This window comes from Cebidichthys violaceus, unplaced genomic scaffold (genome assembly GCF_023349555.1).
Source record: "Cebidichthys violaceus isolate CVI_PGR_0920_01 unplaced genomic scaffold, fCebVio1.0.p SCAF_12, whole genome shotgun sequence".
Taxonomy (NCBI): domain Eukaryota; kingdom Metazoa; phylum Chordata; class Actinopteri; order Perciformes; family Stichaeidae; genus Cebidichthys; species Cebidichthys violaceus.
Genome location: NW_027176285.1, coordinates 7,544,092 through 7,570,887, shown reverse-complemented (window position 1 = coordinate 7,570,887; position 26,796 = coordinate 7,544,092). Strand labels below are relative to the sequence as shown.

Genomic DNA, 26,796 nt, shown 5'->3' with positions numbered 1-26,796 from the left:
TGACTAGCTCAACATAGTTTAAATGCTGTCGCTGAATAGGCTACATACAGTAGCTTAATCTGAGTTTTCAGCAGAGTCACAGTGCTGACACAATTAAACTGTGAACCCTGCAGTACAAGACTCATTTGCCTGATGTGCTGCATCGGATACACTTCACCCATTTCACCCATATTGTCATGTGACGACATGCCCCGAAAAGCACTGAGACAACTTTCCCCGGACCCCACTTTGAACAACAAAGGAATCTCCTATGCATGTACAGTACCAGTAACTATAATATCTGCTTTTTTGCATCCATGCATATTATCTGGAACATTTACAGAAATATAAAATATTACACATTGGGTAGCATTAGCCCATTTCTTAGTCATTATTCTAAACAAATCAGACAACAACAAAAAACACTTTCTTTACATAAAAGTCACATCCAGGACCTCCATGTTCAGACTCTATATTCTATACTAGAATATACAGTTTAATTATTGATATGCCTGCAATAATTGTAATTCATCAATATTCATCCCAATGTATAATTTTTTTAACCCTATCAATAAAATTGTGTTATTAATCAGCTTTTTTTAAAAGAAAGAATGCTGCATACATCCTTTATATTGTGCCAACTATTGTAGGCTTCAAGTCAAGTATATAAGGCAACTATAACTATATACTATATATAATTATTTACAAAATCAGCCGATATATCTTATCACACGATACAACCGTCGTCTACGCGTATAGTGGAAGCTGCTGCTTCTAGCACTAGATTGCTCCGCACGACAGACTTGCAGATCTTCTACAAAACAACTACAAGCCCCATAGTTCAGCGCGAGTCAGAGCGTGATCTACGCGTGTGTCGTAGACAGACCATGGCGTTGTACAGCTCTGTGTGACAGGTTAGCTTCTGAAAAACACCTCCGGGACCAGACGCGTCTGTGCACCGGGGAGCCGCTGCCGACAACAACGGCGGTGCGAGAAACGAGGATGGGGTCCCGAATCAAGTAAGCGTGTTTATCCGCCGGGTCTAACGGAGAGTGTTAGCGCTCCGCTGCTGTGTTAGCTTTGTTACAGCGAGTCATTGGGGTAAGATACAGTACAGTACGAGGCCCTGACTTGTTGCGACACGGGCTAAAAACACTGGCGCTCCTCCACTTAACGGAGCAGACAAACAAAGCATGCTAAGTGTCTCTGAAGGATTTCAAGGCTGCTAGTCACTCACAAGACGTTAGCTAAATGCTAATACGAAGCTTTCTGGTCAAAGTTGTAGCAGCGAGAGAGAGGAACGTGTTTCTGTGTGACGGCTACAATGTTCACAGTGTAAACATGGTGCCTGTGTCAGATTGTCCCTTAAACTGGATGCTAGGTGTCAGGACTAAAGTGAGGAACAGAAATGCTGTCCTCTATCTTAATGTCACTTCTCCTACATCACGTAAATACCGTAGGGCTACGACCGTTAGCTTTTGGACGTTTTAGTCCGTCTTTTGTGAGGGTGTGTTCATCAGGGTGACCAGGATTCTGAAGTGACAACTCGGAGACGATTCCAGTTATAACCAGTGTTATTATCTATGTACATGGTACATAGACACGGTAACTGTTTGTACTGTAATACACTAATGTTCAGTTTACAGTACCATGACCATCAAACTACTATTGTTCAATACAGTACATTTATACATACATTTATATAGGTACAAGGAAGACAGACAGACACGCAACCCTACCAGACCGACACACTAACAGAGAGACACCACTGTCAGACATCTGCTGCCTGGTCTTTCTTGCTATTTAAAAAATATAGTTTAATTTTTTTTAACAAGCCACCAAAATGTGGGACTGTCCCCCGGAACACGGGGACGTCTGGTCACCTTAGTATTTCATGGGAAATGAGCTTATGAGTTATTACTGTGGGTAAATGAGTGTCACGTCTTTACCGTCGCAATATCCCAGAATACAATCCAGTAAAGGCCTTTCGATTTTTATGAGGCCGTCGACACGGCTTCCTCATTCAGCAACAAAAGAGGACGGTTCAAGCAATCTGACACAATACAGACAATGACCCGTTCTCAGAATGGGCTTGTCAGCAGGCTGATCAGGAACAGCTGATGTCCCGACCCCGTGTGGGAACAGATGTGTCTTCATCACAGCTGTTCTATTGGTGGTCAAGCAACAAGCCAACATCAGCATATAGATTATTGGATTCATCTGAGACGTCCTCAGACCGAGCGCCACCTCGTATGCAGCCGGCTATTGTTGAGTAAGCGCTGAGGACCCAGAGGTCATGTCGTCTGTTTGATAATGACACATAGTGGGGGGTGAAGGCTAATTGTTTAGGCAAAAGATATTAAATTATTTATTTCATTAAATATTTTCTGGAGTGTGTTAGTGTGAAATTATGTTATTCTTACAGTATTGTTATTATAAAATATATATTTCTAAAATCCTGGCTACAGCAACTTGTGTTACTAAATCTAGTGGGACGTGTTTCCTAAATTCAACCGCTGTCCCTTACCGATGGTCACTGTTGGATGAAGTCACTAGTGTCTGATTAAAAGACAGCGTGGCCCTGTAGCGGTGTTCCTCTGAAAGCCTCGTCTGTTTCACTTCAGTCAGTCTGGTGTAGACGGCTGAGCAGAGCAGTGGTGCTGAAAGGACAGCGGCAGGCCAGTCCCATACAGTACTGGAACTAAGTGTTTATAAAAAATAAATTCAAAATTAATGCGGCTTGCTGACTTTAGAAAAAAAAAAAAAGCGTTGACATCTCATCTCATCTCAAACCGCTTATCCGGGATCAGGTCGCGGGGGCAACAGCTCCAGCAGGGGACCCCAAACTTCCTGAGGCCTCCCTCGGGGTCTCCTCCCAGCTGGTTGTGCCTGGAACACCTCCCTAGCGAGGCACCCAGGTGGCATCCTTACCAGATGCCCGAACCACCTCAACTGGCTCCTTTCCACGCAAAGGAGCAGCGGCTCTACTCCGAGTCCCTCACGAATGACCAAACTTCTCACCCTATCTCTGTAATTCCAAGACACGTTCAAACAGCGTTGACACTTTATGGAAAAGATGACTAATACACTTGAACTGCAAAAAGACAAGGGTGACAACATCTGGATGAAATTAAATTGTTTCCAACTCCCAGCACCTTTTGTGTCTATGGCTGAAAAAGGCCTGGCGTCAGTGAATGTGTAGCTGATGTTTGAGACGGTGCAGATTGGATGGTCGCTGGCACGGAGATCAATCCTGTCCATCTTGGTTATGAATTTGATTTATCGACTCTGTAAAGTAACATAACTGATATTGATTGACTGAAATGCCTTTATTTCACTTACTGTAATACACCTCTCCAAGTTACCATTAGGAATTAGGACATATTGGTCTTCTTACTTCTGGTCCTTTCAGCAGCAGTATGCTGCCATCAGACCGGCAATGCGTCTCACGTGGTAGACTCATCACTAGTCCCACGTCTCTCGTAGACAGCAACAGCGTAGACACAGGAAGTTGAAAACATTGTCTCTAAACTTCTACTTTAAACAAAACGCTCAATTAAATACTCTTTTCCGACGAGTCGCTGTGTAGTTGGCTGCATCAACAAATGTGTTCCCCTGCTTTGTCCTAAGAAAAGTAATAACAGAGGTGCTCTAGACCAGACCGGCATCGCATCCTCGCCAAGGCTGCTCTCCCTTTTGGGGGACAGAAACTCGCTGTGTGCAGGATAATGCGTTGGTTCTTTACAGATTGACTAACTTTAGACTGAGTGCAATCAAAGCAAGTATAGACGTCTGGAAAATTCAATGTTTTGGCCACTGTGTTGGATGGAGGTAGACTAAAGGGGCGTGACTTCGATCAACCTTCAGGTTCATGCATGGATAGAAAATAATTATTAGACAACAAACGGTTGTTTAACAAGAGATAAATGCATACAAACTTGTCAGTTACAATCCAAACACACGTCAAATTGAATCGACATCTATTGGATCTTTCCATCCCCATTAAAAGGGGCGCGGCCCTGATGTTTTGCATCATACAGTTGTGGTCAAAAGTTTACATACACTTGTAAAGAACATAATGTCATGGCTCTCTTGAGTTTCCAGTTATTTCTACAACTCTGATTTTTCTCTGATAGAGTGATTGGAACAGATACTTCTTTGTCACAAAAAACATTCATGAAGTTTGGTTCTTTCATGACTTTATTATGGGTTAACAGAAAAAGTGATCAAATCTGCTGGGTCAAAAAATATACATACAGCAGTGCTAATATTTGGTTACATGTCCCTTGGCCATTTTCACTTCAATTAGGCGCTTTTGGTAGCCATCCACAAGCTTCTGGCAAGCTTCTCGTTGAATCTTTGACCACTCCTCTTGACAGAATTGGTGCAGTTCAGTTAAATTTGATGGCTTTCTGACATGGACTTGTTTCTTCAGCATTGTCCACATGTTCTCAATGGGATTTAAGTCAGGACTTTGGGAAGGCCATTCTAAAACCCTAATTCTAGCCTGATTTAGCCATTCCATTACCACTTTTGATGCGTGTTTGGGGTCATTGTCCTGTTGGAACACCCAACTGCGCCCAAGACCCAACCTTCGGGCTGATGATTTTAGGTTATCTTGAAGAATTTGAAGGTAATCCTCCTTCTTCATTATCCCATTTACTCTCTGTAAAGCACCAGTTCCATTGGCAGCAAAACAGCCCCACAGCATAATACTACCACCAATACTGTTCTTGGGGTTAAAGGCCTCACCTTTTCTCCTCCAAACATATTGCTGGGCATTGTGGCCAAACAGCTCGATTTTTGTTTCGGCTGACCACAGAACTTTCCTCCAGAAGGTCTTATCTTTGTCCATGTGATCAGCAGCAAACTTCAGTCGAGCCTTAAGGTGCCGCTTTTGGAGCGAGGGCTTCCTTCTTGCACGGCAGCCTCTCAGTCCATGGAGATGCAAAACACGCTTGACTGTGGACACTGACACCTGTGTTCCAGCAGCTTCTAATTCTTAGCAGATCTGCTTTTTGGTGGTTCTCGGTTGACTCTTCACCCTCATGACCAATTTTCTCTCAGCAGCAGGTGATAGCTTGCGTTTTCTTCCTGATCGTGGCAGTGACAAAACAGTGCCATGCACTTTACACTTACAAACAATAGTTTGCACTGTTGCTCTTGGGACCTGCAGCTGCTTTGAAATGGCTCCAAGTGACTTTCCTGACTTGTTCAAGTCAATGATTCGCTTTTTCAGATCCATGCTGAGCTCCTTTGACTTTCCCATTGTAGCGTTTGTGGGCGTTTGTATCCAATGAGCCCTATTTAAATGGCCTCAGAGAAGTCACCAGCTGTAGTCACTCATAATCACTCACAAGAAGTTAAGAGGCCATGCTATGAAGCTCATTTCATTGACACAACTTTCTAAGTCACCAAAATTGCTAATTCATGTTGCTGTATGTATATTTTTGACCCAGCAATTTTGTCACTTTTTCTGTTAACCCATAATAAAGTCATGAAAGAACCAAACTTCATGAATGTTTTTTGTGACAAAGAAGTATCTGTTCCAATCACTCTATCGGAGAAAAATCAGAGTTGTAGAAATAACTGGAAACTCAAGAGAGCCATGACATTATGTTCTTTACAAGTGTATGTAAACTTGTGACCACAACTGTGTGTGTATATATATATATATATATATATATATATATATATATATATATATATATATATATATATATATATATATATATATATATATATATATATATATGCACACACACACACACACACACACACACACAAAAACACAAGTAACGGTTCAAATATCTTCTTATACTTTAAAATATTCTACGAGGTAGTAAATAGTACGACTGGTATCATTAACTCCTCTTACTTTCTGTTGTTGGAGTGGATGTTCTCTCATGAGGGATGAGGCCAGTTAAGCACATTCATTTGGATTTTGTTTACCACCGTTATGATATCATTAACGTCCATACAATAGCTCTATATGTATATATAGATATTTATAGAGAGATTTAGTATCGGAACTTCATTCAAAACCGAGACGTAGGGGTCTAGAAACTTGAAACGTGGACAAACGGGGCGCCACAATATAGCTTTAGTTAACTGGTCACTGATTGGTCCAAAGGGAGCTCCATCATAAGGATTTTGGCTGGCATGTATTAGGACACCTGCAACACAAGCAGTCATCAGTTAACTACCGTTCTCAACAAACACAACGTAACGTCAAACTTAAAACAAATTTCATCAAATGAATGACAAATTAAACACGTTTCTGTCAAAGTAAATATCTCAAGGTATTAGCATTGTTTGTTTTGAGTACGGCTTATTTTATTCCTATTTGTGAACGCTAAACTTTTTAATGCTTACTTTGTCCATAGCATGCAAAGAGCACAATGTTAAGTGTTCCTTCTCTGTTGCAGGGAGAGCCCCGAGTCCACTTTTGAGGTGTATCTGGAGGTAGCCCACCCAGGCTCACACGGCTCTGGTAAGTACCTGAAGGCTGGAGGTACAGCTGACACTGGACCACACATCTTTTCTTTGCCACTGACATTAAGTAACGAGGAGAGACGTCGAGGCTCCGCACGTGTGGTGTTGGGCCGCGTTGGGCAGCGAGCCAAAAGCGGTCGCAAGTGTGGTTCCACTTTTCAAAACCTTGCGCGCTTAAAGAAATGCTCGCTGCGGTATTTGTAATGCAAAGCTGGCCTGGCCCAACACGTATCACATGTGTTTCCTCCGAGACATTTTAGCCCAAAAATATTCCTGCATGAGGCCCATTGTCCTGCTACTCAAATTTGAATTGATTCAACTTTCATTTTTTTGCTTTTTTATGTGAGTATAAATTGACCTTTTAGGACCTCAGACAAGCATTCAATCAAAACAGTTAAAAGGGACAAAATTACATTACAGTCATTTAGCAGACGCTTTTATCCAAAGCGACTTACAATAAGTGCATTCAACATTGGTAATCAAAATCACTCTTTGCTTGTAATTCCAAGACACGTTCAAACTGTTCACTGATTGTTATGGGCTCATAAGTCAAAACAGGTTGGGAACAGCTGGTTTAGAGCTAAGTGATAAATGATGGCTTTTATAAAATGTTGATCTATCTCGTCTTTTTTTTTTTTTTTTTTTAATCTGCAATATGTGACCGATTTCCTGGATACTGAGGAGAGATGTCGGCCGTGTTTCTAAGAATCTCTTCCTGTTGGAGTCTCGTGCTTCTCATCATTTCCTGTTCAGTATTTAAGAAGCCATATCCTTCTCTGTGACAAACGAAGCTTCTGTCTGACTTCCTCTGCTGTTTTTAAACGCAGAACCTTTTCAGTCTCGATTGCAATTTGTTTTAGTTTGGACAGCTTCACACATTCACTCAGCTCTTTAAACAACCAGGTTACAGTTTTATATACTCTCTCCAAAACAAGGATTACAATCAAGCCTTGTCGCGCAGAGTCGTCCCTTGCATTTCTAAAAAACTTTCTGCAGCCCTTCTCATGTTTGAGTCCACCTGCTGGAGAGAACATGCAACAGCGTCTTCGTTTCATTTTTAGTAGATAAACTTAAAAGGAAAATAGACAATGATGTTTATCGGTATTGACTACAGAACATGATATTCTATGTGTATTCAGCCTTCTATAATTAGAAGCAGCACATACCCAGAATACATGCTGAGAAACTACAGGGTCCAAAATATGAGGACATTACACCAAGTATATGTGATAGTTGAACATGGGATCGCTAAACCACGGGCAGTCCGTGTTTTTCGTCCATAAAATAAGCACAACCTCGTGTTGTGTCGATTCACTTTTCTCCGTCTTTATTGTTTTCGACACAGGTTAAATTTTCTGCTTTTGTTTCTGCATCCGTCAGTCATTTGACCACTCAGAGCCACCGTAAACTCAAACGTCATCATCCAAAATGAGAGATTAGACAATAGTGATTGTGCTCTAGGCAGCTACTAGATACATTAGCTTCTTGCTGATGTCATTCATTAACATTAGCATTTCAAAAGAAATGTATTCCTCTGGGAGACCTTTTATCCAGATGTTGGAAACCGTTTGCTCCCGTTCAGCCACAAGGAGAATTGGTGAGGTCCAGCACTGATGTTTACGCGATGAGGTCTGGCTCAGAGTCGGCGTTCCACTTCTACCCTGAAGTTGTTGGGGTTGGGATCCGGGCTCTGTGAAGCCCAGTCAAGCTCTACAGCAGACGGGGAATCCTCTTTTCTTCATGGGCCAGGCTTTGTGGGATTCATGTTAAAACAGAAAAAAGGACAATCTCAGACGTGAGGTGGTCAGCTGATCATTCCTCCAAATAAGAAGAGTCACCACACTGTTTTTGTTTTGTTTTTAACTGCCTGGCTGGATATACAGTTTGACTCGTGTTCACTTGTCCACGGTCCTTTCATGTGTGTCCATTTCTAACAGGGCCGGAGGTGCGGAGACAGTACCCTGAAGACTACACAGACCAGGTTTGGAAGACCTCATATACTGTGCTTCCTTTTGCTTTCTGTCTCACCCTCCTCACAGTTATTCATTGTTTTTTTTTTCACCCGTACTTCTTTCTTGTTCTCATATGTTGTGCACAGGCTGAACTCTAATCAATGCACGTACCACTGTTGTGTAGCGCTTTTTATTCATGTCAGATGGGAATCTTGGGTGACCTGGAAACACAAGCGATGGTGTCTTTGTCCATGTGTGCTTTGCTCTTTCTCCCCCTCAATCACAGATCACTTCTTCCACACTGCATCCTTCCCATCAGCCCCTCGATCGTCTCTCACTTTAACAGAATGGAAAATATTATTATTACATATTGATGATAATCCATGTAACTCGACTCTCCATCTGTCATATGGGTCCTACAGGAGACTCTTCAGACGGTGCCCAAGTTCTGCTTCCCCTTCAACATGGACAGGTACACACACACACACACACACACACACACACACACACACACACACACACACACACACACACACACAGATATTTTAACATGCAGTACTTTTAAAGACACGGCGAAAAGAAAAATACATCTTCCAACTTATGATCCCATGTCTGTCTTTGTTTATCCTTTACATAAATATGTGTCAAAATCAGAAGAAGTATTTTCGATGACGCATCTTGAACTCAGGGGCGGTGACATAAATGTATCCAATCAAATGTGATTTGGGGCTGCTAGCAAACCCCGCCCATCACCCCCACGGTGGGTATGAACTAGCAGAGCAATATGTTAGCAGGTGTAATAAGTTCATCAACTTGTATCCTCCTCCTGGTCTACCAACCAGCAGTCCTTTGCAGTCCCTGAACTCCTCTTATCATGTTGCTCTACTCACTAAGCCACGCCCCTTTGAGCGATCCAATCACATCTAAAGGGTTTTATTTAATCCATCCACGTATTCTGTATCATGCAGAAATGTGTCACATGACTGGAGACCAAGACGCTCTACCTTCAGTGTCACTGTCCCTTTAAGGACAATGCACTGACTTCCAAAGCGCGCCATCAGTTTTTACATTGATGCTGCAACCCGCAGTGAATTATTAGGATAACGACAGACTGGAGGCTTTCAGCTCTAATCGGGCTGTAGGAGGGGTCCTCTGGGATGATGGAGCTTTGTCTCTTTTCTTTCTAGTACAATTTGGTTTTGTGATTGTTTATTTGTTGTTCGTTTTTTGAGTTACCGAGTATTTTTATGCCTCAGCTGTGGCCGGACACGTTATGTTCTAGGGTTGTCCATCCATATGTCCTCTCCATTCTCGTGGACGTGACGTCTCAGGAACATCTGGAGGGAATTTCATTACATCTGGCACAAACATCCACTTGGACTCAAGGATGACCTGTTTAGAATTTTGGGGTCAAAGGTCACTATGACCAGCGCGGAAGTGTTTTAAAACTTACATTCTCTCTACCGACTAGCAGGGGCATATGGCAAGACTGTTAGCACAGTGCATGTGATTTTGTCAACTGGTCAATTTAATAGTGTTAACATTTTATGTATCATCAAGATTGCCAAAATTGGCAAAACCAAGCTGCATCCTCCGGTTCTGCCGAGTGAAGCCGATGCTTCATGTGTTAAAGCTGCATTCTCTCTAGTGTCCATCAGGGGACGATTCCTCTGGTTGTATAGAAGTCTATGAGAAAATGACTCTACTTCTCTCTTGATGTATTACCTCAGTAAACATTGTAAACATGAGTTTATGGTCTCAATCTCTAGTTTCAAGTCTTCCTCAATGCAGCATGATGTTCATTTAATAACTGATCGTCCAATTTAGCAGAAAGCCAAGATGGCGACGGCCAAATTGCCGAACTCGAGGCTTCAAAGCGGCAGCCCACAAATCAATGGGCGATGTCAAAATGGCTACGTGCACTTCTTATATACGGTTAAAACGCTGTTAAACAATGCCACACAAATGTGTGATAGGATAGAGTGATGAGGTGACGACATACTGGACAAACATGATGTAAACTCCAACATGACTGGCTGGTTGTTGGCAGTAAGGCCGGTGTATTTGATGTGACTGTTAATCTGTAGGTGAGGATTGATTTAACAGATGGACTCTCTGTTCTTCTGTTGTTGTTTAGTAACACATTCTTTTGAATTCTAATTCTCTGTGTCTCTCTCTCTCTCACTGTGCAGTCTGACAGTGAACCAAGTCGGCCAGAACTTCACATTTGTGTTGACCGACATCGAGAGCAAACAGAGATTCGGCTTCTGTCGCCTCTCCTCTGGTGCCCACACCTGCTACTGCATTCTCAGGTGTGTGTGTGTGTGTGTGTGTGTGTGTGTGTGTGTGTGTGTGTGTGTGTGTATTTTAGTTATTTAAAAAGGGTACAAATGAATTGAAACGATCATTTAAAAAGTAGGATGTTGATTTACTGCACCATCCTTCCCACGCACACACGGTAAGACTGACCCTGTTTTCGTGCTCTCAGCTACCTGCCCTGGTTCGAAGTCTTCTACAAGCTGCTTAACATCCTTGCTGATTACACCATCAAAGGCCAGGTGAGTCCTGACAGCCGACTCCTCTTATGGGGACGTTGAGTTATGGACTTCCTTCTCTAAAAGTGCCAGCGTTCATCAGTATTTAGCTTTTGAGCTCATTTAAAAAAAAAGAAAGAAGAAAGTCTGTCTTTTAGCTCCAGTTTTCACCTGGAAAAATGTCAACTGAAATATACACTTTGATATCTATAGAAAGAAGACTATCGGGCGGTATTCATCTTTAACTCAGTTTAGTGTGCATTTTGTCTCTTTTTAAATTAAGTAAAGTCAAAATACGAGTCTATGGTAAGAGAGAAAGTCTGTAACCATAACTGTATAATTAAACAAAAGCTCACAACAGGCCGTGGTGTGTTGTCATCATATCACAGCGAGCTGGAGGCACGACAACCCTCTGAGCTGTGATATAATGACAACACTCTGAAGTGAGCTGTCACTTTTTCATGCGTTTCCTCAATGGCCTTTTGCGTGGATTTAGAATCTTCTGAATGTTTCAGGAAAGCCAATGGCAAGAGTTCCTGGTGTCCCTACACACGCTCCCCATCCCTGAGCCCGGGGTCCCTGTTCATCTCGGTGTGGTGAGTCCCACTTCACCACATCACACCCAACACTGGAAACATCTATCCGTGTTCCTCCCAAAGAACAGTAGTCTCACTGGTGGTTGAATCACTCTGTTGACGTATGAAACGTCAGTTACAATGCTAAATGCATCACCATACATGCTTATTTCATAGGAGGAGAGGGGAGAGGATGATCTTTTTCTCAGTCTTGTGCATTGCTTTCATTTCTCTGTACCACACTGATGGATTCAAACTAGCACTGACTCATGTCTTCTGTTCTCTCCAGCATTCCTTCTTCACTGTGCCTGACACAAGGGAACTCCCCAGCATACCTGAGAATGTGAGTGCTGTCATTTCCTCCATCCCAGTCAAAGGAGAAACTCACTGTTGATACTATTGATTTGTATCTGTGAGCAGTTGCACGTCCTGGTTAGCTCAGCTCAATCAGTCAGACAGTTTATAATGACTGTGTGTTCACGGCTGTTAAATGAAATGGCTCTGAGATCAATACTGCTGTGACACATTATTTCGAGTGAAGCTCAGTCTGTATACACTGCAGTGCAGCCAAACACATCTGGCGTATATCATTCGTCTGGTTCATTTTCCGTTGCCAATATAATATCCAGAATGGAAGTTTGTGCAATATGGACTCGCGACATCAATATCGATAAACTTTGAATAAACAAGCACCCGGTGCTCTCTTTTAAAAAATGGCCGTCTGTGTTGGCGCAGACAATATGTAGTGGGTGTTAAGCTAGCGTTAGCCCACAGCTGCTGATCGGAGCCTCAATACGTTAACATCAAGGTTCAGAGTTGAGCGACTGACTAGCTGTGAGCTAACACCCTGTGATCAGACCCGGGATGCAGAGGCTAAGGCCTAGCAGCAAGTAAAAAAAGTTAAATTGTGGACTTCAACATAAAAAGGCAGCCTGCAAATACAGAAAATGAATCAAAACAGAATACAAGATACTGACTTTGTTAAAATAAGTCATGTGTTTGATTTAGAAACGTTATGTAATTATGCGGTATGAGAACTATCATATTAGTCTTCTAACTTGCAGCTTGCACTCGCTCAGATTTCATGTATTGCTGTTTAGGTTGTCAGTTGAAATTGTTCCTGGATGCTAAAGTTGTATGACGTGAACCAAAGTTGATACCACTGGTCTTTACCCTCACAACTAACTCTCCCATTTGTTTTGTTTTTTTCTCTTGTTGTGTTTGACCCTTGCAGAGAAACCTAACAGAGTACTTTGTAGCAGTAGATGTCAATAACATGCTTCACCTGTACGCTAGTATGCTTTATGAACGCCGAGTCCTCATCTGCTGTAGCAAGCTAAGCACTGTAAGTAGAGTCCACTCTCTGTTCCTTCTCTCTCCTACAGCTCTGCCCTTTGTGCTCTCTGTTATCTCTCACATCAGTACATCTGTTATACAAAATCTGTTTGTTATTTTAATACTTTAAAATGAATGGTTGCTATTGGAGGTTTCGCAGTGTGTGAGCTGTTTATTGTTGTCACATTGCATGTACGAATATGAATCACTGCAAGTGAATCACTCAGTTGGAAATTGTATTCATGCAAAACAAAGTAACGAATGTGGGTTTTAATAAGCCAATACAAGACAGTACATCTATTGATATCTGGGACAAAATATCCGAAACAAATGATGTTTTCATAGAAATGTGGAAATAGTTGTTATGTTACTTTATGTTGTCCACTTGATCATAGTCAAATACATTTAGGTCTCCTCCTGCATGTTAGTTCATGACGATCCTCTCCGTTGTTTACTGTGATGGCTGTCATGGAGAGCGAGAAAAATTAACTTGTAAACAGGAAATATCAACGCATTCACACAAGTTAAGTTTTTCATGCTCTCATATTAGAAGGTGCAATTTGCTGTATGTTCAAAAACAAGTTTAACACAACGTGATTAGTGTGAAGTACATCCACAAATCTCTGCTTTAAAGGGGAACTATGCCCATTTTTAATAGTTATTCCAATGGTCTGAAAATATTGGTAAACACAAACGACTCTCTCCCAAATCCAACAAACAGAGTGCTAAGTATCATCTGCTCCATAGACAATGAACTGGGATTGGAAGATGTTAAATGACAGTGAAAGCACCAGCTGTTTCACAACGGACGACACTACAATAGAATTTGGGTAGAAAATAAAATCAATCTCATTTACTTGTACTTGATGATATCACACGTTTTACATTTTTATTTAAGTGGTGTCCCTTTTAAAGCAGCTTTTTTAGCGAAACCCTACACAGTGGTCATGTTCCAGTGCCGGTGTAGACAAGCGCACACAAGGAAGTAGTCTGGGTCCTTACCTCCCAGATCCGGGGATCGAACAGACGACCTTCCCGTTCACAAGCGCACTCCTCTTTCTTTCTTGAAGAAGAATTAGTTTTTCTCTCGTGCCTCCACGGTGAACGAAGAATCCAAAAATGGAGAAAAGTACATTTTTCATGAATTAAGTAAACGGAGGCTGTGTTTAACAGCAAAGCTATATCACAACATCTGTTTTGTAAATGGATGTTTTGATATTGTTTTCTGTAAGAATTCAAGATAACACTAGACTAGTTATGATCATTATGGGGGCGAAGTGTTCTTTAAAATAGTTTTATGTTTTGCTAATTGAGCACCAACTAAGAATAATACATTTCTTTCTCTCCATGACACATGCTGGGCTCATTATGTTTGATATAACTGGAATGAATTCTAATAAGATCTTAAACAATAACTCACATCCTTATGTATTTTATGAGAACATTTAATAGGTTTTGTTTTATTCCTGAATTGAATCTTTAAATAGCTGCACATAGAGAGCAGCGATGTGACATCTCATATCATGTGTCTTTGTCCCCAGTTAACGGCTTGTGTCCATGGGTCTACGGCCATGTTGTATCCAATGCACTGGCAACACGTTTACATTCCTGTCCTGCCTCAACATCTATTGGAATACTGCTGGTGAGTCTGCAGGCCGTCAGGCAGCTGAGTTTGTTAGCATGAGGTTGTCACCAACATTTAAGCCAACATGATGGCAGAACAACAGCAGAGTGTATAAGACTATATACTGTATATACAATATAAGACTTTGCAAAGACATTCCACATTTCTGTTAACGGAGCCCGAGATTCCATTTAATTCATTGCTTTTGTTGTTATTTTATTTGTTTTATTGATTTAGAATATTTCTTTCACATTCCAATTCCAAAGTCTGAATATTCTTAAGAACTTAAAGTTAATTGATCTTTTAAAAGGGTGTACATGCATTATTATGCTTATTATCATATCAGTGGCATAAAATATTAAAATGACAATATTATTGTTTATTGTATATATAATATATTGTTCAGCAATACTAGTTATAGTGACAGGCCTGCATGCAGAACGTAATGGCCTTAGAGATCTGAGGGAGCGTTAGAAGAACACTGTGTGACCAGGATTTAAAGCTTGACGTGCTCAGTAGATGTCAGTGACTGCTGTGTGTCATCATCTCAGGAATACATGTTGAATAAAACTGGCTCTTTTTTTCAGTGCCCCAATGCCCTACCTCATCGGAGTACATTCCAGTCTGATGGAGGTACATGTTTATAACTTCATAACTTTAAATTGTGGAGTATCCACCTGTCTGACCAGCCTTTGTGCTTTCAGTTGACTCTTGTTTCTGTTGCTTGTAGAAAGTTCGAGGGATGGCTCTGGATGATGTGGTGGTCCTGAACGTGGACACCAACACCCTGGAAACACCCTTCGATGACCTCCAAAGCCTGCCCAACGATGTGGTGAGGAGCTGCTGCTGCACACGACACCTTTAAATGTGGACGTCAGTGTTCACGGTTAGAATTGTGTCGTAACGACGGTGGCTTCGCGTCCCGCAGGTCTCGTCTCTAAAGAGTCGTTTGAGGAAGGTTTCAACAACGACCGGGGACGGTGTGGCCCGAGCCTTCCTCAGGAGTCAGGCGGCTCTGTTCGGCAGCTACAGAAATGCTCTGCAGATTGAGTCGGTGAGTACATGCTGCAGACCGCAGACGTGGAGGATGAGCGGGGAAGTTGGTCACATGTGTATGCCCGTGTTGACGACAACAACGTTCTCACAAACTAGAGGGGTGTGCTACGAAGCGACATTGGTGGGTCAGTGACTTTTAGAGAGACACTGAACCCTAAGTTACTCCCCGGATGCTTTACAGCAGCCTGTGTGTGTGCGATCTCTGAACCCTTCTCCCATTGGTCTGACTTCAGATAAGGAGCTACGTTTCTGGGGTTTCGGTGTAGCCAACCATCGACTGTATATAAGAAGTGGACGTAGTGCTCTTCTCATTGTTTACAGGCTGATTAGTAACTTGAGATGAGAGACCGGACTGTTTCATAAGCTGCCAGTTAACAAGCTCATTTTGAACCAATAAAAAGTAATTGCCAGGCGATACTGACTGTTTATTCTAACGTGGCGGCACTGTCACGCTTAAAATTGGCGGTAAAATAAATATATTCACTTAGAAATTTACACCATGAACTGTTCCTGCCAGCATTCCTCCTCCTTGCTTTGTTCAAAGCAACCGTGTTAATTTGTGCTGTAATAATTGTTATACATTATTCTAGCAATATAACGATTTGTTCCCAAGTCTTCTTCAATACAGCACAATGTTCATTTAGTGAATTATGGTCCATTTAGAGTCAAATAGACCAAAGAGGAGTATATTTTAGGGAGGGGCTTACTGTGATTGACAGGTCGCTGCCGCTACCCATCACATACTACTACTACATCACTCCTCTGCATTCCAAACACGATAACTTGATGGCGACGACCAAATCGCCGAACTCAAAGCTTCATAACGGCAGTCCAGAAACCAATGGGTGACGATGACTACGTCCACTCCTTATATCCGGTCTATGCTTGTTCCTCTTGACTGAAGTAGGCGGCAGACGATCGCACCGTTTTGGAATTAGAAGAGTGAAATGAGGCCAAATGCCCACTTTTATGGGAATCCGCACAGAGCAGAAGAAACCCTGGGTTACGGAGACAGTTGGTAACCACGGTTGCGGTACCCGATATCACTGACCGGGGCTAACACTAAGAAAGCTGGTCTCTGTCCAACTTGCTTTATACCACACCCTTCTGGGCTACTGGACACATAAAATGTTGATTGTGACAGCTGGCGTGTTCCTCTGCCTTTGTTAGGGAGAGCCAATAACATTTAATGAGGAAACCTTCATGACTCATCGTTCCAGTGCCATGAGGCAGTTCCTCCAGAACGCCATCCAGCTGCAGCTCTTCAAACAGGTACACACACACACACACGCACACACACACACACACACACCTCTCTAATTCACCCCCCTCATCTCACACTCTTAATACATGTTGGGGTTCTACTTGCAGTTCATTGACGGCAGATTGGACTTGTTGAACTCAGGAGAGGGTTTCAGTGACATCTTTGAGGAGGAGATCAACATGGGCGAATATGCAGGTGAATCAGACGTGATGTGTTACTGTGTCACTTTTCAACCAGGTCTATTGACATGGGAGCAGAGCGCACCTATACTTATCTATTTGAAGGAGGATCAGTGAGGAGACGTGATGAAGAACAGACCATGAAAAGCAAAGCCTCAGGCTCAAACTTACATACAACAACTACACCTGGCTCAGTCCTCAGATAACTACAAGTGCCTCAATTCTAAACCTCCAAAAATCTCAACACATTTGTCACATTTAGCACTGCTCAACGACGACAACTGTTCTCAAACCTGTAGTCATTATTTACTAATATTGTTCTTTACTTTGCATCTAATGTGAGAGGAAACAAAATCGGCTCCAAAATCAAATATATTAAATTTGCTCATAATTCGGTCTATAAATAAATATCTGTCTGAAAATAACGCATTATAATTAATCTTGACATGTAATAAATGTGGGATTACTATTACGTATTTCGTGGGCTATTTGGCATTTTGGGGTAAAAAACAAAAATCCTGTTGCATTCGAGTACTTTTTGGGATGTTTATTACCATGGCAATGGTTTAAAGCATTCGGGTCAGCCTTCCTTATTTCCAAGACCTTCTAAGCAATTACCCAGCATGCCCACTACTTGTTGTTGACCTTTTTATTGTTGTGATCCCACCACAGGCAGTGACAAGACCTACCATCAGTGGCTGTTCACTGTGAAGGTGAGCTGGTCTGCATGCTTCTACCCACACCGACAAAACATTACTCTAAAGAATACATTGCATGTTTGTGTTTGCCTTGCTAACAGAGTGGTGTCAATGCACACTGTATGTCTGTCCGTCTATCCATCCAACACCTTAGTCCACGAAAAGATTTGTCAACAGCTACTGGCCAGATTAGAGTCTTATGGCCTTATTTTGCATATGTGTCATCCGATCAAAATCGTTATGCACAGAAACCTTCCACACTTAGTCCACTGCCTTTTATTATTCTTTGCTTTGTGCTGGGAGACAAATGAATGAAGTGAATCACCTCCTCAGATGCCATTTTGGATGATGCCGTTTGCATTTGCGGTTGCTTTGAGAGAAGAAAATATTCAGAAAAATGTACCTGTTTTTCAAAGACGTCTCTGTATACACGTGAATGCCACAATATGAGGTGGTATTTATTTTTTAATGCAACAATTTAGGTGTTCTAGGCAACTTTGCAAGTAGGTGCAAAGTACCAAGAGTTTTTGACCATATTCATGCCTCAGTTGGTTCTGACAGATGTTCTGAGGGTGGTACAGTAATGTGTCCTCACTAACAGATGTTCTGAGGGTGGTACAGTAATCTGTCTGTAACTAACAGATGTTCTGAGGGTGGTACAGTAATGTGTCTGTCACTAACAGATGTTCTGAGGGTGGTACAGTAATGTGTCCGTCACTAACAGATGTTCTGAGGGTGGTACAGTAATGTGTCCGTCACTAACAGATGTTCTGAGGGTGGTACAGTAATGTGTCTGTCACTGACAGATGTTCTGAGGGTGGTACAGTAATGTGTCCTCACTGACAGATGTTCTGAGGGTGGTACAGTAATGTGCCCTAACTAACAGATGTTCTGAGGGTGGTACAGTAATGTGTCCTCACTAACAGATGTTCTGAGGGTGGTACAGTAATGTGCCCTAACTAACAGATGTTCTGAGGGTGGTACAGTAATGTGTCCTCACTGACAGATGTTCTGAGGGTGGTACAGTAATGTGTCCTTACTGACAGATGTTCTGAGGGTGGTACAGTAATGTGCCATAACTAATGGATGCTGTGTCAATGTTTTCTGACAGAAAGGAGGAGGGGCTATCTTCAACACAGTGAAGACCAAGGCAAACCCAGCCATGAAGACCGTCTACAAGTTTGTAAGCACGTTTCTGGTTTCTCTTACAAATTAGAAAATATACTGTTGGTCAGAAACGACAATGGAAATGATCTGGCATTGTTTGTTTGACAGGCAAAGGACCATGCAAAAATGCGCATCAAGGAAGTCAAGAGCAGGCTTAAGCAGAAGGTATGTAGCTCTACACTGCTCACTTATTATGAGATTATTCTTTACTGTTCTTGTAAACATGGTTACACTGGTGTGAGAATTTGAGAGTTTGAGTCTTGAGCTCAAGTAACAAAGGTGGTGACAGTTATTAGTCTGTCCCCCACAACAAATACCTTAAACGCTACTCTGACTTACTCTGAACCCTGCAACCCCAACGTGCAACCTCCCTCCCCCTGCAGTACCATCACTCCTTTCTCATGTGCCCCCCCCCTCTGCAGGAACAGGCAGAAAATGGCTTCTCCACAGCAGGGTCAGCAGTCATCGATGATGACAACCCAGCAGGGTTCACCTCCTCCACCAGTGCAGTCAGGAGGGAGGGGCCACTGCGAACCTTGGACGACAGGCCAATCACTGTGCATTTTGGACAGGTGGGCAGAAATGTGGCGGGCTAGTTACTTGGTGTGGAGAGAATTTCACAGAGCTGGAATGTATGAACGCACTGGTCTATATCAGATTATTCTTTACCATTTATGCCAATGATTTTTTTTTAACTACAGTTCCCATAATGCTTTGGGCATGTAAAAAGGTAGTATAATGGTAATTTGGAGTCTGGAATGGATGAACAGAGGATGTCCCGTGTGTACAGATTGTAAAGCCCTCTGAGGCCAATTTGTGATTTTGGGCTATAAATTGAATTGAATTAATGTCGCAGAAAAAGAGAAAAGGTTTCCATCAACTGGTTTGGAGCAAATAAACTGGTCAGAAGTTGGCGCTATAGGCTACACACTGAGGCTCAGCAGTAGAGCAGGGTCCTCCTCTGATCCCCGGCTCTGCTAGTCCATGTCGGGCAAGGCACTTAACCCCGAAATTGCAAGCTGTGCCTACGGTGTATGAATGGGTTTGAATGTTAGTCCTATGGGCACCATGCAGGTGACACCTTGTATGGTAGCCCCTGCCATCAGTGCATGAATGGGCGTGAATGGGTGAATGATGACATGTAATGTTAAAGCACTTTGAGTGGTCGGAAGACTAGAAAAGGGCTCTACATTTACCATTTACATGGCTGTAATCTGCAGGTAAACATAGTAGAAGAAGTAGAGTATGTGAACCAGAAACAATACAAGTCTGCGTGCTCATCTAACCATCTACAAGGGAAAAATGGAGGTTTTAAGGAATTTATTTCAGTCGGGCAAGTTTTAATTGTTTTTGCATGTTATGGGATTATCTGGGAAGCCACTGACATCATGTGAGCTAAATGTTTTCAACGTCCGAATTTATGTGGTGACAGTGTTGATACGTTGGTTATAAAACGCCTGCATGCACCTATGGCTTTCACCTCATACCGTATCTCTGCCACACGTCTCTCACAGACTGAAAGAAACCTGCATTAGACTCAGTGGGTGGAGCGGGTCGGCCTTTATCTGGAAGGCTTGTATGTTTTAATTCAAATTGAGTTTAACTTAAGTTTAGACTACTTTGATTTGTCAAGTTTTGTTTACAGGATCTGTTTCACCTGTTCCCATGAAATGTCTCCAAACGTTGCAGTGAATCTATTCCTGTGGGTCTCTGTGATGAGGAGGCAGGCATGCTAAACCAGCTGTGTTTCCTTTCATCATGTCGTATTTTCACTTCCACAGGCTCGGCCACCAGTGCTGTTGAAGAGACCGAGCAGCAATTTGAGTCTGGAAAGCAGCGTCGACCAGTAAGCCTACCTCTATTGTATCCAGTATATCCCACTGTCCATCATGCAATTAAGCAATCACATTTGAATATTTAGATAGAGGGGTAAAGAACTGAAGATAGGATTCCTTGAGTTAGTAGAGGTGAGCACCATTACAAGCCCATACTGACCTTCTGAACGTAATAGTCCTAAATAATTCACCAGGTAACAAGATCTGAGTGTAGTTTGCAGTTATGCTTCACTAGAGTTCCTGTTCTTGCTTAATTAGTTACCTAATTACTGTTGATGTTTAACACTTCCTTCAGCTGCTTCCCAGTAGAAGCCTCTCAGTGTTTTTATCAAATAGAACACAGTAAATACAGCTCTATTAAAGTGAGGCAATACTAAATATGAACATATGATAGACAATATGTCTATGTATGAGACAATACACAACATAGAAACGTTTTGGAACCCATACCAATCAAATGTCTTCAGTTTAATGAGAAAATAGAATGTATGTCAATAACTCCTGATGTCCGGCGAACCGTCTGACTTCCATCCTGAGTGCATGTCTATGGTAAGAATTTAGTTGCTTCATGCAAATGATTAAACTTGATTGATTTAGATTATTTTCAATTTGATAACTGATGAGCAAACCTTAAATGAAATCACAGGTTCTCACTTATGAGAAGAGGGTTAGGCAAGTCTGAAATGCGGCTTGTACGTGAAATAGCCGACATTAGAGTGACAATCTTCATCACTGTTGAAAGATATCTGTTAATAAGCAGGGTTAACTGTGTACTGTTACAGGGGAACAGACAGAATTCGACTCACTTCAGTTCCCAAATAAAGTCACACAGACATTCAAAGTTAGTGGATTTCTTTCAGCAAGTACACTGAAATAGTCCGCTGCGGTCAAATTTCCTTTCCAACTAGCTGCACAGCTTCCTTTAGCTTTAGGCTCATTCAAATGAAGTGTAATGATAACAGTAACATACTGCTCCTAATGCACTGTATGTTCATGAAAATTAGAACTCAAACTCCTCCTAAACTGTCCTTTTTCTTGATTTTCATCCTCTTTCCTGATTTGAATGCTCCTCACTAACATATATGTAACGAGCTGTGAACTTCCTGTTGTCTTCCTTCTCCTCACCGTAGCTCTATCCGTCCTACTCGTCACTACACCGTCTTTCTCTCCGAGGATTCGTCCGGAGACGAGCTCCAGTACAACGATGACTCCATCTCTGGGTTTCCTGACAGCTTTCTCTTCTCCGTCCCTTTCGAGTGGTCGCCTCTGTACGCATCTCTCTGATTGGCTTTGCACTGTTGACTAATTAATAAGCTTTTCTCAACTCATCCCTTTGCTTTCTAATGAAATGTGTGTCGTCGTGTTTTTAAAGCTTCACTTGCAGGACATTACGGTTATCGTAAAGGGAAATCCTGGGATTAGGTTTTGATCAGAGGGCTAGGAGTAGAATTCTGATTTACATAAGACACTGGTGAATTAGCTATGGCTCGAGTTGATCATGCATTTGTGTTTGTGATAGAGGTAGTCACTAGGCAACAACAACCAAACCTGACTCCAATCAATCAAATTTTAAAAAAGGCAAGTGTCCGTTAAGTTTGGACCTGACAGTAGAGTTGTGTGATATGATGAAGATTTGTCGAGCGGTACGGATCTTTCAATACTATTTTCACCCAGGTAGCTATCCCTTTAAAGTCTCTGGTTGTATTCGGTTGTAAATCAATGAGCCGGTCTGCTTTATGGCAAACTTCTAGGATGACGTTTCCTAATCTATCAGATACTTACTTCACTGGATTTGCCAAAAACAGCCATTCCCATCATGAGTGCGAATGGTTTCTCAATAGATTTTCCTTAACAATTTGCTTTATCATGTTTGACAGCAGATTGTATCCATATCGTCCAGCCTTACCCAAGAACAAAGCTTACTGCATCGTAGTTAATCTACATGCAAATGACTGAAGCACGACATCAACCATCAGTATGAACTAGCACAGATGGTGGTTCATACTGATGGTTCACCGTTTACTTAGACATTGAAAGGCAATTTTTACTATAGATACCAATCAACACAATACCCTAAATACTTTAATTTCAATAGACACCGTCTCTGTGGCCATTCTTAAAGTTGACTGCTGTGAAAACGATGAGCGGGCCGAGACAGTGGAATTAAAGTTGTGTAGGAAGTTTGCTAACATTGACCTCCAACGCCATCTGGCTTCATTGGTTTTTCATTCTGAGCTAGAACCTTTCCTAACTGAGAAAGAATAGAAGTGTCTCCACGGGGTTTTACAACAACTTTTTATTCTACACTTCTCTGTCAACTAATCCCATGACCAGACCAAATCCAACAATGTTTAGTGTGGTAGTTTTTCGGCTCCAAATAAACCACAGTGCCCAGGCTCACCATAATGACAAAATTATGGTTTTCATGGAAGTTGTTGACAGTAAGAGAGACAATAAGTAGTAGGGGTTGCAGGGATAAGCACAGCATTCATCATAGACTCTGAAGAGTGAAACTTTATTTTGGGGAAAAGTTCAATGGTTCTTTTATGGGTTGGGTACAGTTTAGCCATGGAAAGAAGAGAGATGAATAACCATGAGTCAAACGCTGTCCCTGCAGGCCACAGCCGTACCGCTCCCTGAAGGAGGCCGAGTTGATAGAAGGGATCGATCCTGGTTTTGGGGCAGAGAGTCACACTGCCCCTCCCAGCCCGGTAAACGAGAAGTTCTCCAATGTCAACCTGCTGGGCGATATCTTCGGCTGCCAGGATGAGCCTGACGGCCAACCAATCACCTTGGCTAAAAGTCTAGAGGATCTGAGGACTCCCAAAGACACTGAGGGTCTACAAGCCAAGTTCACCTACCAGGTCAGAGGTCCAAATGCTCTGCAGCCAAAAGTCTTAATAATGTTTCCGAAAAGACATTAGGCCCAGATTCCGATTTTGGTCCAGATGTTCACATCGACTAAAACCACTTTGTTTGGGTCCAGAGCAAAAAAAGCTTGTCAACAAATGCCCAGATGGCCATGCAATATGTTGAGGATGATTCCTAGGCATTGTTGTTGACCACCTCAACCTTCATCTAGTCATGTGAAATTTGGTACGTAAGGACCTGTAGGAGAAGACACATGAATTAGGAACTGGTTGTCAGTAATATAAGTTGTAGGAACATGATATTTACTGAGCTGATTTTAAAAACCACTGGCATGATCCTTTAAAAGTCTGAATTACTTCTTGTGTTTGCAGCGGATGGACCTGAGTGTCGGTGAACACTCGCGAACGCTTCCAGGCCTCAAGCTCCCCAACCCGTACAACAAGCTGTGGAGTGTAGGGCAGGACGACGCGGCCTTACCCGTTTGTGTGCCTCCCGCCTGCAACAGACCTCCGCCCGTCCAAACTCCCGCGCCAATAGAAGCCCACTCTCCGAGCCGTGAGAGCTCCATCCCGGGCGCCGACACTTTGGACCCTTCCGCCCACGGTTACATCACCATTCCACGCCCCCACGGAAGGAAGACGCCCGAGCTCGGTACTGTGCTAGCACCCCCCGCCGCCCAGCTGCGCTCCAAACCGGCAGGAGCAGGCGAAGGAGGGACTACGTCAGGGGGACAAGAGTTTAGACAAGCCCTGAGCATGACCACAGATGGAGACCTGCTGAAGCCCACCAAGGCCGCTGAGGACAGTATAGATCTGCTAAGCCTTCTCGACCCCCTTAACAGCTCAGCACCCTCCAGTTCGATAAGCGACGGGGTAGACATTGGCGCGTCGTCATCTTCCTGCAAACCAACGCTACCACCCAGGTCCTACCCACAGGGCTTGCCTCCTTTCCCACTGCATCCTCACATATCACTCAACCCTTTTGCCCAGTCTCTGCAGCACACCTCCCCTCACATGCGTTACTCACCGACTGTAAGTGGGAATCCCTTCAGTGTGGTCTACGGGCCTCCACCCGGCTCTTACTCACACGCTCCAGCCCAGCCACAGTCCTTTTCTACACTACCAGGGCTCTACAGACAACATTCGCCTGGCAGCTCGACTCTGCCGCCCAGCTATGGACTGCTTCAGTCAGCCTTCCCTTCCTCCGTCACCTCCCTGTCTCACTTCTCCGCCAGCAATCACGCCCTTTCCAGTCACGCGGACTCCACATCTGTCCCCAGCACAGCCGCGAACGCACTGGCAAAGACGCTTCGTGCTGAGGTAGACAGCCAGAAGACTCAGGATCTTTTTGGGGATTTGCTGACTATGGCCAAGCCAGCTACACCCCCAAAAAAGAAGGTGGAGGACCTTCGGAGAAGGTGGGAAACATTTGACTAAAACCTGTGACTATGTTCTGTGCCCCTTTCTGTCACTACCCAAACTCCCCTCACGACTGTGTCAGGACCTTCTATTGCATTTAATGGCACATTAGCTCTAATTCATGCTACTCTGTTTATGCAACTCATAATCCTAGAAGAATAAAAGCTTAACCTTAAAATGTGTTAGTAAACATTAGCTTATTAGGCTTCCAGTATTCCTCCTGCACATTAAAGTTAATACAAGGAACTTTTAAGTGGTTATGAAACGGTCTCAATGTCATACTGATGCCTTCGGGTCCGATGTCATCGGGTCCGATTCCCCGCGACATCAGTCGAAACGTTGTGCAGCATTCAGGTTCACTTGAAACTCCTTCAGCTCCGGCTCCAGCGGAGCTTCGCCTCGCTTCTCTGCCAGCCCCAGCTGATCCAGATGGATACGGCCAATGAAGAAGAAGAAGAAGTGGTGGTTGGGAGGATATATGGCGCGGTAGGACGACCTGTACATCAACTCCAGCTGGAAGGTTCCACTGCGTCCGTCTGCGGCCGCAAGACCTGGACCTCCCCGAGCCAACACCGACACCACGCTGTTAGAGGCGCAGGTTGGACCCGCTGGAGGGAAGGGAGGCACGAGGTAACCAGATACAGGACTGAGCGTGGCAGAATGTCGGACCCTGCTGCGGTAAAGGGGAGTCTGGTAGCGCTCATGGAAACACTACCGCTTTTGTCCACAGGCCACGCCAAAGTCAACACAAAATGAAAGATCCTTGTAGTAATAGGTGCTTTGTTGACTAACGTCTTTATTGAAACGATAATGAATCCTCTCAGCCCACAGTTTGTATGGCTGCGCTGTTAGTTGCTGACCCCAGTGGTTGATACAGTTGTGATTTTCACTTGCCATTACCACCAGTGACCACAAATCAACCAGGACAAACCACTTTGTTTAGTGTGTTGCGCATGTGGAGTACAGCTGAGCAAACGCTTCAGAGGTGATGTATCATTCACTGCGACAGAAGGTCCTGATCCAGTATGTAGGAATGTTCATGTAACACCCTACACACACACACACACACACACACACACACACCGGCCCTCCCCACTATGATCAGCTGTGATGCTGACCAATGGCCTGTCAGATGGACTGTCTCGTTGGCCCACAACACTTGAACTCACCCGTACCCGTCTAAGGATCGCCTGAATTGTTTTCCTTTGATTTTTTTTGTTTCCCCGCCATTCTACACTGGAAGTCTCACTCGAGCGTTGGCCTTCTTTGAGATGTTCAGATGCCAACAGCCAATCGCCACTCATTCACAAATTGCTCACAAGATTCTTTGCACCGCAGCCTCTCGCGTCACCTCTCTTTGATGTTGCCACGTTAGCGTAGCACTGCTCAGCATAGGTCGCTGTGGATTTGTGACTTTAAAAATAGCGCGCTGTTGTTTCCTGATAGAGGATGTGTGTCTTAATGATGTTCACTTCTACAATAAGCCAGTAGCTATAGATGAAGAACATCCTAATGGTACCGTATCTACAAAATGTGGTGCATCTCCACCATGCAGTCAGTTCACCTGTTGATGTTTTTCGTAGCTTCATGCAGTTTTGTTTTGGCCTTCATGATGAATCCCTGTGAACATGTGTTGCCTCCTACTGTCAGTTTTTTTTGTTTGTTTTTTTAAATCGTTTTAAGAGAATCTGCCAGGCTGTAATAACACTGCATTATGTAATAACTAAACAAAATGTAATACATTTTCACTTCACTATGTAATACCCACATTTTGTAAAAATCTGTTACATTTGGAATAAACAGCTTTAATGCAA

The 26,796-nt window shown here is 43.0% G+C and overlaps 1 protein-coding gene across 2 annotated transcripts; it reads left to right on the top strand.

The window, feature by feature from the left end:
• Window positions 1-870: 870 nt before the first annotated feature.
• dennd1a (DENN/MADD domain containing 1A) lies at window positions 871-26,796 on the top strand. 2 transcript variants are annotated; one of them, XM_068706086.1, is made up of 23 exons: window positions 871-998; window positions 6,408-6,472; window positions 8,412-8,455; window positions 8,849-8,898; window positions 10,619-10,738; window positions 10,915-10,984; window positions 11,476-11,556; window positions 11,825-11,878; window positions 12,770-12,880; window positions 14,412-14,512; window positions 15,082-15,127; window positions 15,225-15,326; window positions 15,423-15,548; window positions 16,721-16,822; window positions 16,922-17,009; window positions 17,666-17,706; window positions 18,803-18,874; window positions 18,967-19,023; window positions 19,281-19,430; window positions 20,640-20,704; window positions 21,824-21,961; window positions 23,311-23,557; window positions 23,936-26,796. In XM_068706086.1, exons 1-23 carry the CDS (start codon window positions 982-984, stop codon window positions 24,998-25,000), a joined length of 3,012 nt encoding a protein of 1,003 aa, XP_068562187.1. In that variant the 5' UTR covers window positions 871-981; the 3' UTR covers window positions 25,001-26,796. The 2 variants fall into 2 exon arrangements, with proteins under 2 accessions (XP_068562187.1, XP_068562188.1); XM_068706087.1 differs by lacking the exon at window positions 21,824-21,961.